General features: G+C 45.6%; 1 protein-coding gene across 5 annotated transcripts in view; it reads right to left on the reverse strand.

Moving 5' to 3' along the window:
• The window catches only part of UPB1 (beta-ureidopropionase 1), a 104,340-nt gene that overhangs the window by 5,039 nt on the left and 86,896 nt on the right, over window positions 1–12,405 (reverse strand). For 4 of the 5 annotated variants that reach the window (XM_042961491.1, XM_042961494.1, XM_042961493.1 and 1 more), the window contains 4 exons: window positions 11,338–11,419; window positions 10,289–10,331; window positions 8,863–9,017; window positions 6,191–7,289 (listed from right to left, as the gene is read on the reverse strand). In XM_042961491.1, coding sequence (XP_042817425.1) covers window positions 7,206–7,289; window positions 8,863–9,017; window positions 10,289–10,331; window positions 11,338–11,419 — 364 coding nt within the window. In that variant the 3' untranslated portion in view covers window positions 6,191–7,205. Of the gene's footprint in view, window positions 1–6,190; window positions 7,290–8,862; window positions 9,018–10,288; window positions 10,332–11,337; window positions 11,420–12,405 lie in introns of those variants that run through there. The other variant, XM_042961495.1, reaches the window with a different exon arrangement.

Here is a 12,405-nt window from a genome sequence, read left to right on the forward strand (position 1 = left end):
ATTTTGCACACCTAGAAAATTGACCTGAGGATTAACACAACAATCTGCATAACTTGAGCCATAGAACTTGGCAGGTACACAGTGTGGAGAGGTGAACTGGGGGAGAGAGAAGCCACTGAGGGTAGGAGGCTGTTTTTGCAGAGAGAGGACAGAGAAAGGGTGAAGAGTGCAGGAAAAGTAGCTGGAGAGAAAGAGAAAGAGAGGAAACACAAGGGACTGAACAAGAAAACTGTTCCCCAAAACCATTGACAGGGAGAAAGGAGAGAGTTTCAATACCATTAGGTCTCTATAAACAGGAGAGTGCAGAGTCAGAATTCCAGAACTCAATACCTGGTGGTGCTCTGGTGGGGAGGAAGGGCGAATCCCCAGGAGCAGGCAGAGAGGTCTGAGGGGTCCATGGGCCACACAGGGAGAAGAAGTTCCCCTGCTTGGAGGGTGTTTGGTAGAGGATATATGACCTCCCTACAGGCAAACGTCCCACCAGACCCCAGAGAACAGCCGCATTTGCTGGTGTTGGAACAAAGAGATGCCAGGGTGTGGTGAAACCTGGAGCGGGCTGTGTGTTGTGATTTGCCATAATCTCTGAACTGCTGCCACTGCACAATCACCTGAATGCTACAGGGGGCTACAGACCAGGAGAACTACAGGCCAATTTCCCTAATGAACATGTATACAAAAATTCTCAGCAAGATGCTAGCCAACTGGATCCAACAATACATTAAAAGAATTATTCACTATGATCAAGTGGGATTTATACCTGGGATGCAGGGCTGGTTCAATATCCACAAATCAATCAATGTGATTCATCACATTAATAAAAGAAATTATAAGAATCACATTATCCTCTCAATAGATGCAGAGAAAGCATTTGACAAAATGCTTTCAAGAAAGTAGGGATAGAAGGATCATATCTCAAGATCATAAAATCTGTATATGAAAGACCCACAGCTAATATCATCCTCAATGGGGAAAAACTGAGAGCTTTCCCCCTAAGGTCAGGAACACAACAAGGATGTCCACTCTCACCACTGTTATTCAACATAGTGTTGCAAGTCCTAGCCTCAGCAATCAGACAACACAAAGAAATAAAAGGCATCCAAATCAGTAAGGAAGAAGTCAAACCTTCACTCTTTGCAGGCGACACAATACTGTATATGGAAAACCTAAAGGATTCCACCAAAAAACTGCTAGAACTGATCCATGAATTCAGCTAAGTCACAGGATATAAAATCAATGCACAGAAATCAGTTGCATTTCTATACACCAATAATGAAGCAGAAGAAAGAGAAATTAAGGAATTGATCCCATTTACAACTGTACTAAAACCCATAAAATACCTAGGAATAAACCCAACCAAAGAGGTAAAAAATCTATACACTGAAAACTATAGAAAACTTATGAAAGAAATTGAAGAAGACACACAAAAAATGGAATAATATTCCATGCTCATGGGTTGGAAGAACAAATATTGTTAAAATGTCGATACTACCCAAACCAATCAACACATTCGGTGCAATCCCTATCAGAACAACACCAGCATTCTTCACAGAGCTGGAACAAACAATCCTAAAATTTGTATGGAACCAGAAAAGACCCTGAATAGTCAGAGCAATCCTGAAAAAGAAAACCAAAGCTGGAGGCATCAGAATTCTGGACTTTGAGATGTATTACAAAATTGTAATCATCCAGACGGTGTGGTACTGGCACACAAACAGACACACATAGATCAATGGAACAGAATAGAGAACCCAGAAATGGACCCACAAACGTATGACCAACTAATATTTGACAAAGTAGGAAAGAATATCCAATGGAAAAAAGACAATCTCTTCAGCAAATGGTGTTGGGAAAAATGGACAGCGACATGCAGAAGAATGAACCTGGACCACTTTCTTACACCATAGTCAAAAATAAACTCAAAATGGATGAAAGACCTAAACATAAGACAAGAAGCCATCAAAATTCTAGAGGAGAAAGCAGGCAAAAACTTCTTTGACCTTGGCTGCAGCAACTTCTTACTCAACACGTCTCTGGAGGCAAGGGAAACAAAAGCAAATGTGAACTATTGGGATCTCATCAAAATAAAAAGTTTCTGCACAGCGAAGGAAACAATCAGCAAAACTAAAAGGCAACTGACAGAATGGGAGAAGATATTTGCAAATGACATATTAGATAAAGGGTTAGGGTTCAAAAATCTATAAAGACCTTATCAAACTCCACACCCAAAACACAAATAATCCAGTGAAGAAATGGGCAAAAGACATGAATAGACACTTTTCCAAAGAAGACATCCAGATGGCTAACAGACACATGAAAAAATGCTCAATGTCACTCATCATCAGGGAAATACAAATCAAAACCACAATGAGATACCATCTCACACCTGTCAGAATGGCTAACATTAACAACTCAGGCAACAACAGACGTTGGCAAGTGTGCAGAGAAAGAGGAACACTTTTGCACTGCTGGTGGGAATGCAAACAGGTGCAGCCACTCTGGAAAACAGTATGGAGGTTCCTCAAAAAATTAAAAATAGAACTACCATATGCCCCAGCAATTGCACTACTAGGTATTTATCCAAGGGATGCAATACAGGTATGCTGTTTGGAAGGGGCACATGCACCCCCAATGTTTATAGCAGCACTATATATATATATATATATATATATATATATATATATATATACAATGAAATAATACTCGGCAATCAAAAAGAATGAAATCTTGCCATTGGCTACAGCGTGGATGGAACTAGAGTGTATTATGCTAAGCAAAATTAGAGAAAGACAAATATCATATGACTTCACTCATATATGGAATTTAAGATACAAAACGGATGAACATAAGGGAAGCGAAGCAAAAATAATATAAAAACAGAGAGGGGACAAAACATAAAAGACTCTTAAATACAGAGAACAAACCAAGCATTGCTGGAGGGGAGGGTGGGGGGATGGGCTAAATGGGTGATGGGCATTAAGAAGGACACTTGTTGGGATGAGCACTGGCTGTTCTATATAAGGGATGAATCACTGGATTCTACTCCTGAAACCGTTATTGCACTATATGCTAACTACCTTGGATGTAAATTTAAATAAATAAATAAATAAATAAATAAATAAATAAATAAATAAAATTTTTTAAAAATAAACATTCAAAACCCCTCCCCCCAAATAAATAAATAAATTATGCATGACTCATTAAAAAAGAAAGAAAGCTCCACAAGAATAGGTATCTTGCCCATCTTGTTCATCTTTGTCTCTGTGGGTCATATTAGTTCGTTTTACAATGTTAGAATCTTAATAAATATTTGCCAATTGACTAGAAAAAAAATTACTCTCTCAAGCTGTATCATTGAAGTAGCTCCTAGTGTGGAGCTAAGAGTGGGCAGAATGTACATTCTAGTGGGCAGAGGAGGGGAAGGGGCCTCTGATTGCCTGGGTCCAGTCCATGAGTCAACCAGCAGTCATATGCTCTTGATGACCTCCTCTAACAAACTGTTCATAGTACTCTCTTATAACCCTTTTTATTTCTGTACAATCAGTAGTAATGTCCCCACTTTCATTTCTGATTTTAGTAATTTGAGTCTTCTCTTTTTTTCTTAGTCAATCAAGCTAAGGCTTTGTCAGTTTTGTTGATTTTTTTCAAGAATCAACTTTTGGCTTCATTGGTAGTCTCTATTGTTTTTTCTATTCTCTATTTTATTTCTCTCTGCTCTAATCTTAAATATTCCTTCTCTATGGTTATCTTGGGTTTAGTTTGCTCTTCTTTTTCTAGTTCCTTAAGGTATAAAATTCGGTTGTTGATTTGAAATCCTCTTCTTAATTTTTATTTTATTTATTTATTTTAAAAAATTTTAAGTTTATTTATTTTGAGAGAGAGAGAGAGAGAGAGAGCAGAGAGAGGGAGAGACAGAGGGAGAGAGAGAGAATCCCAAACAGGCTCCACACCATCAGCACAGAGCTCAATGCGGGGCTCAAACTCACAAACTGTGAGATCATGACCTGAGCTGTAATCAAGAGTCAGACACTTAACCAACTGAACCACCCAGGTGCCCCTATTTTATTTTTTTTTAAAGTAAACTCTATGCCCAATGTGGTGCTTGAACTCACAACCCTGAGATCAAGAGTCACATGCTCTACGGACTGAGCCAGACAGGCACCCCCCTTCTCTTTTAATGTAAGTGTTTACAGCTATAAATTTCCCTGTCGCCCTGCTTTCATTGCATACTATAAGTTTTGGTGTTTTGGTTTTGTTTTCATTTGTTTCAAAACATTTCCTAATTTCCTTTGTGATTTTTTTTGATCCATTGGGTATTCAAGAACATGTGGTTTAATTTTCACATATTTCTGAATTTTCCTTTTGCTACTTATTTCTAGTTTAATTCCATTGTGATTGAAAAAGAGACTTCATATGATTTCAATCTTTTAAAATTTATTATGACTTGTTTTGTGGCCTAAAATGTGGTCTATCCTGGAGAATGTCTTTGCCTTTTTTCCTGTTGGACACGCTGTGGCTTGGCACCACTCTCCCCTGATACTCCAGATTCTAGCAATAAAGCCATGGGCTATCAGGAATGTTGTCTGAACAGCTAGGGAGACCCCAGAAAGCCTTAATTAAGCCCAGTCACCTCTCATCTTAGAGGTGAGAAAACCAAGGCTCAGAGTGTCAGAAGCCTTCACCCATCCACCACAGGCCCTGTACACAGAACCACTGCAACTTCTCTCCCGTGGTATCAGCAATGATCACATAGAAACAAAAACTTCTACCCTAGGTTTCAGCCAACAAATGTTTGCTGAGTATCTAAATGTTCCAGGCATGAGTTAAACCCTTAAATGACTCCATGTGTGCAGGGCCCATCTACCCTAAGGCAGGCTTGAACATTTTGATTCTAGGCAGTGAGAGGTGTGGATAATCAAATCCTTTCTGGTGTATTAGAGCCTATTTCATAAATACACCAACTTGTCATCTCAGCTGGCTTCTGTATTTGGTTGACTACACACTCTTTTTAGAAATCACAGGCATAGCGTTTCTGGACACTGAAGGCCAAACAGAAAAGCTCACTGCATCTGCAGGGCTGGATTCTATGGAAAAGTAAGTACAAAGGGGGCTTTTATGTGAAGGGAAAAGCCTGCAGCTCAGAGAGGTTAAGGGGGTTAACACAGAGGTATGGCTGGATAGTTGCAACTGGTTTTCTCACCCCATGCGGCTGTCCAGGAGCACTCCAGCCCTGACATGGGTTGATTCATGCAATTCAGCTGCTGGGCCAGGGAAGGAATGAGGCTACCTTCTCTGACTGGGCACAGTAAGGGTAGAACCAGAGGACCCCACTCCCACTTTCAACACTGTGGCTGGCTATGGAGGTTTGAGACTTCACAGGTGGGACTCTTGCTGTGTGGTGCAAGGTCACATAGGCTCCCTGACCCATCTAGTCTTTCTCTCACCACTGTCCTGTCGTATAAAGCAGGAGAGGGGATATGGTCCTACTTTACAGATGTGGAAACCAAGGTGCAGAGAAGTGGAAATCTGCTATGTAAGTCAGGCAGTCAGTGCTCAATCAGAGAAGCAGAATCAGCAGGGGATACAGATATATTTATATATATAGGAGACACAAATGTACATATGTATGTGTGTACATATATATGTATAAGCATGTATGCATATATATATATATATAAAGATATAAAGAGATTTAGTGCAAGGAATTGCCTTATACTTGCAATTGATGGGGGCTGGTCAGCCAAGCCTAAAATCCACAGATGGGACAGGCCACCAGGAATGGCAGACTGGGACTCTTGCGTGCAGGCTGATGTCCTGTTCTTTCTTTCTTTTTTTTTTTTTTTAAAGTCATATGGGCTTTTTTTTTTTTTAAGTTTATTTATTTTTGAGACAGAGAGAGAGCATGAATGGGGGAGGGGCAGAGAGAGAGGGAGACACAGAATCAGAAGCAGGCTCCAGGCTCTGAGCTATTAGCCCAGAGCCCGACGCAGGGCTCGAACTCACAGACCGCGAGATCGTGACCTGAGCTGAAGTCGGATGCTTAACCGACTGAGCCACCCAGGCGTCCCTGTCCTGTTCTTTCTATACATCTCTATTGCTACATCATACCATGGACTAACCATTGCCCTCTTTACTACTGGAAATAGAGTCATTAGTGTCTTTAAATCAACCAAATTAGAGAAGAATTCCAGGAAACCTAGCACCAATGCAGAAAACTCGTCCTGAAGATTCTGTTCCTCTAGAACCACTTCTAGTACCAGAATCTATATCAGTAAGGGTCCAACCAAAGAAGCAGAAACAGTCGCATATATATTTAAAGAGATTTATTGCAAGGCATTGACTTAAGTGATTGTGGGGGCTGGACAGACAAGTCTGAAATCTGTAGGGCAGGCCACCAGGAAGGACAAACTGGAACTCAAACAGGCCTGGGAAGGAAGCTGCTGTCCACAGGCAGAATTTCTTTTTCACTGGGGAAGCCTCAGCTCTCCTCTGAAGGCCTTTTGACTGACTGAATCAGGCCTATCAGGATTATCTAGGATAATCTCACTTGCTTAGTTAACTGGTCACAGACTTTAATGATGTCGACAAAATACCTTCACAGCAACACCCAGATTAGCGTCTGATTGAATATCTGGAGACTGCAGCCTGGCCAAGTGGACACATCTAATGACCGTCTCCCCTGCCCACAACCACCCGGTAATTCAAGGACTCTGGATCAGCCTCGGCTTTTCCCTTGGACATACACTCCCACCCTTACCCTCAGGTTGCTGACAGTCTAAACAGAGGAGGTGAGGAACCTTAGGACTGGGGCATCCCATGTGTTTAAATGCAAGGCAACCTGCACAAGCAGTGCGTGGAATTTTTAAAAATTATGTAAAATTCATATAACACAGAATTAGCCATTTTAAAGTATACAATTCAATGGCATTTAGTACATTCATGTACATTTAGTACATTTAGTACATTAGAGGTATAACCATCACCTCTGTGTAGCCCCAAAACATTTCATCACCCAGGAAGGAAACCTCATATTCATTAAGCAGTCACTCTTCAATCTACCCTCCCTGCCTGGGCATTTTAAAACCAATCTGTACAGCAATGTTATCAGGGCATCATGAGGGAGAACTTGAAAGTGTAAAAGCCTGCTGTACTTGATGAGCTGTTAGGGGCAGAAGTCCCCTCCTTGGTAGGCAGGGACTGACATCCAGCTACTCTTTCACAATATTGGGGCTGTAGTTGGGTTTGATGGCTTCGGCAAGTTCCCGAGCGTACATCTCATATCTGCCCGTCATCTGAAAGCAAAACACAGGCAGAAATTCTTGTTTCATAAACGTCCCTCATTTACTCACCACCACCTCTAGCCACTAGAGGGCAGCCATGGGACAGAAATTTGTTTGGAAGGCCCGTTGAGGGGATAGTTTCAGACTATGTAACACAGAGAAACAACCCCTGTGTGACCTCTCGGCACTGATTCCGGTGCCATAGCTAAGATGACAGATGACAGAGGACTCACACACTCCAGCCCCTCCTGCTGGAAGACCTCTGTGATCTGTTATCCGGAAGGTGTGGCCTGCCCCAAGGCAGAAGGGAAGAGGGCTGTCCTTCCGTCTTACAGAACCCCAGAAGAACAGCCCACAGCCCAGAGAGGGGAGTGACTTGCTCCAGGTCCCCAGACGGCAGTGAAGTTTGCAGGTATTTGCACCCTGGTGCACCCTCCCGGCTCTGGTCTGGGAGAGAATGGGGGCAGGGCTAGAGAATCTACCCAGCATCTCCTCCCTCTCTCCTCCCCAAAGTCCCAGTAGGAGCTCAAGCCCATCACCATAGTTTGGGAGGGCTTTTGCATTCAAAAAGTTACTGATGAGGAAACATTCTGTTTATTGTGTGGAATACAGCATTAATCTGAGCTTCCCAGGAAGAGGAGAGACCTTCCCAGGAAAGAGGAGATGTTCATGTGGGCCTTGTTTGTCTTGTTTGTCTGATGCGGATCTGAGACTCAGGGAACATGCCCAAGGACCCATGCTCAGGTAAATGGAGGGGAGCTGGTTCTTCCCACAGAAGCTGGGCAAAGTCATTCAGCTGTGAGGACATTCATTTGTATGTATTCATTGGCGTGGGTTCTGAGTTGATAGAATACTGTTGGACACTAATGCAGCAAACTCCATCTGCATCCAGGATGAGACAGTATATTCCAGGGGGGTCCGGGTCCTGGGCCATGGCTGCCATGGAATGGCTCCCCATTCCAGGAAGGCGGGCACTTATGCTCCTCCCATAACCCCTGGTGTCACGCAAGTTAGGTCTCAAAGGCCACTTGAGACCTTGCAGTAAAGCCTTCTGTTTTACAAATGGGCATACTAAGGCCCAGGAGCAGAAAGGGCTTGCTTAAAGTGACTGGGAAAGGTGGGGAGGAGGGGGCAAACAGCTGTGATAAGATGCCATTTCTTTGCATGACCCATTTCCCTCTACCATCAAGGCCTAGACCATGGGGCCGGGCCACAGGCAGAGCCAGACACCCACATTTATCTTGTGATAAGTACAAATGCCTGGAAAGGAAAAAAAGGATTAGAGAAGCCAATCCACTCTATTCTCCAGACAAATGAAATTGAGATTAATTTGTTTGAAGGCGCCCAGATTCTAAATCAGACAAGAGGAGAATTTATTAGGGTCTGCTGCCTGGGCCTTACTTGATGCAGTGGTTCCTCCCTCACACACCAGCTCTGGGAGGAAGAAACCTGCCCCTCCACTCAGCTTGGAGTCTCATCTGGCTGTTCTGGAGAGCAAACCCAGCGGCTGTAGTTTCTAGCCCTGAGAGCAGGATGGGGGCTCAAGAAGAGGAGCAGGGCAAGATCAGGGGACTCAGGGACCCACCTTGAAGTTCCAGATGTCATTCACCTGCCGGCAGAGGTTCAGGTCAAGCTCAGCAACCAGCAGCCCGTCCCGATTGCGGGAGAGACCAGGGGTGCGGCTGCTGTCCGGGCCTGCCACGTAGCTCGAGCCATAAAAGTAGCCGAAGTCCTGGTGAGCTTTGAAGGAGAAAAAGAAAGAACCTGTGAGCTTGTGCAGGCACATAGTGGATTCTTCAGAGAGATAGGCACATTGAGTGACATCCTAAACAAAGGGTCAGTGCCACCCTCCCCAGCATCTGCCAAATGCTGAGGCCCAAGTCCCTGAGTCCCTCCTCAGGCCTGAGGTCAAGGAAGTTTTTCCAAAAGTCAACTTCACAGCCCTCACCTCTGCCCCTGGGAACATTCTTAAAGGTCACCCTTGTAGAAGTATTAGCCCTTACTGCCAACATTAGCCACCCACAGCCCAAAGGAGTCACATGGCTCTGTAGGGCTTCCTGTGTGACCTGCTTCCTGTGGTGGCCCAACAACGTGAGCTGGAAGCTCTGCCCTCACTTGCCTTGCCAGCTCTGTCTACTGTACCCACCTCCTTCCATACCTCGGTCCCCTCACAAGTGGGCTAATAGCCACCCCACAGGCATGTAAGGAGTAGGTGGGCACAGTGCAGGGCCCAGCAGGGGCTTGGACACAGTAGATTCCCAGCAGACTTCATTTCCCTGCCTCTTCTGTGACTCTGACTGCAGAGAGCTACCTGGGATTGGAGACTCTGGAAGTCTGGGGCCTCAAATGAGGGGATCTGGAACCCTTTCAGGAAGTGCTTTTCTGGGAAACAGACCTGCTCCATCCCCTCTGCCTTATCAGGGGATACCCTGAGGTAGTTCCTCCTTGGTAGGCGCTTCCCTCCCACATTTCCAGCCAGAGAGGTGGGACCAGGGGGTGGGGAATCCTAGTAGAGGTGAGGTGGTACCTGCCCTCAGATCAAAACAAGCTGTGGATTCTAGGAACCCAAGACAATCCATGCCAGTGTTCTGGGACAGCTGTGCAGCTTGGGGTGGGGGATGGTAGCAGATGAACAAGGACAAAGGAAGAGAGGGAAGGAGATGTGTAGGGTGGATAAAGCACCCCATCTTTCAGGGAGCTCACAAAGGGCTCCCCCATATCTTCTAGGCCCATCTTATACCAATCCTGGGGGAGGGGTAGAGTCCAATCCAATGCCATTCAATTCCCATCTGGGGAATGATGTGGTCACAAGCCCAGGACTGCCTATCCAAACGTAGCCATGGTCAGGCTGCCCCCACACTGTGGGCCATAAAGATGAGAGCAGTGCACGCCTCCGACAACATGCCACATGTGCAGACAAGGCCTGTGGCACAGACCCTGTGGCAGACAGAGAATGGGACAGCGAGGCCCACCCCTCAATTGCAGCCACCATGGAAATTCACAGAACATACCTTTCTTCCCATCTCCAGAGGTAAATTCATTCGGGAAGTGCTCCTGTGAAATAAAACCAAGGTAAGGTAAACCTATAGGTGGCACTACCACCGCATCCACCACAAAGTCGGGCTGAGGAGGCGTTTTTGTGAACAGTTAAAGCCAGAAGGAATGGCCTGTAGTCACTGGGCAATCAACAAGTGCTTATTAAACGTCCCTGCTAAGTAGCCAGCATTGGGCCAACACAGGCGGCCGGCGGGGAATTTGACAGGCAAGGTAAAAACTCAGACTTCATCTCTGGGGAGTTTATAATCTCCTGGGAGGGGGAAAAAAAAAAAAAAAGATGCTTTGCAGAGTGGTTCTCAGGGCTGTGGAAGGCATCTGAGGTGTATCCGTCTGAGAAATAAGCCCCAGCTTGGGGTCTATGAAGGGAGTAAGGGGGTGTCCACACGTGGTTTTCAATATCTTCCCTAAAGCCTAATGGAAACTGCATATCAAGCTGTGATGGGGTTACACAGGCTAATTAAAACACTGAGTTTGTTCATGTTGCCAGAAACGTAGAAACCTCGGTTATCTCAGACTGAGCAGATGCTCTGATTAGATTTTGGCATCCGATTAATAAGAATAGGAAGGAGATTATTACATAATAAACGCATTGTGTTTTTGTAGTCAGGGTCATTCAGTGTATGGGGTCAATGGGGAAAAACACGAAACTGGATACGTGGTGGGGATAGGGTGACAGCCATTCAAAACGGTTTCAGCTAAAAACCAAAACGGACAAAAACAGAAGACGGACATAGGAATATCTTTAAAAGTAACAGACCAAGCCAGTCTACCCCCTTTCGGGACCCTAGCATTTATGGCCTTCACACAGAGGGAGCAGGGAGAAGAGATGTGACATGTCCCCACCAGGGCCAGCAGACAGTTGCTTCCCCTTGTGGACTCTGCTGGCCGAAGAGGCCGGGTCCCCTCTCGGCAGGTAGCCTTCCTAGCAGCTTATCACTCTGTCCCCTCCCCAGCACACCTGGTTAACCAAACCTGAGAGACCAGCCAGACCTCAGGGACTTACCTGGCCCACACGGTTGATAGCACAGGTGAAGCAGTGATTTGCAATGGCTGCGTTTCTGGCCTCGATTGGCCACAGGGACTCACTGTGAGAGAGAAACAAGAGGAACCATGTGGCTGACTTTCCAGCCAGACTGGGAGGGTGCTTGGTCCTGAGTGACAGCCAGGCTGTCGGCCTTCTCAGGTCCGCAGTGGGGATGGCCAGGGAGACTGTTTGTGGCTGTGGGTGACCCCAAACCCACAAGCAGGCCAGCTTGTCCCTTGCTCAAGCCCAAGCAGCCTTTTGGGGAGGGGCTGCTGCAGGACAAAGCAGACTTGAGCCTCAGTTTCCTTTTCTGAAACTTCCTTAAAGGAATATTGTAAAGACTGACCACACATGCAAAGCTTCTAGAGGGGGCTGCGTGGCAGAAGCCCTGTGACTAGCTCTCTCTCCTTCCCTCCTCCTGGGTCGGGTGAGGAACTCACATTCTGCGCTGGGCAGAGCCTCACCTGGCAAATGTAAGAAGGGAGCTCAAGACTCAGACTGCTGCACTAATCCCGACCCTGCTCTGTTGCCTTGCAAAGCAGTCTCTAGAGAGGGGGTACTTCAGGCCAAGCAAACAGAGTAAACCTGCAAGGAATTGGGGTAACTGGAAGGGGTAGATTCTGTAGCAGGTGTCACCTCCCCTGAGCCTGTCCACATTTCCCAGTGCCTTCCTGTTTTCCTCTTCTGAACCCTGAGACTCTAAGCAGGGGATCCCTGGTTCTCTTACTGGCCCAGGAAGGAGGCACCATACAGGTACAGCTGAGCTGTGGGCCTTCTTCAGTCCAGTATTCACAAAGGTAGGACATGGTGGAAAACCTTGCCCCAATTGAAGACCCTGTCCTCCAGCCCACCAATGACAATGTGCCATGGAATCCAGTGGGCCTTCTTGTCACTCTGTTGTCTGAGGAACAACATCATTAAGATTCTGGATTGACAGGTGTAATGCCCACTTAGAAACACTGAGTGACTGAGAGCAAAATGCCCTGGAATCTTCCTTCCTGTCAGCATGCACCTGGTTTAAACTGGGAGTAGGTGGAGGGAGTGGGT

Source organism: Panthera tigris, chromosome D3, assembly GCF_018350195.1.
Source record: "Panthera tigris isolate Pti1 chromosome D3, P.tigris_Pti1_mat1.1, whole genome shotgun sequence".
NCBI classification, from domain to species: Eukaryota; Metazoa; Chordata; class Mammalia; order Carnivora; family Felidae; genus Panthera; species Panthera tigris.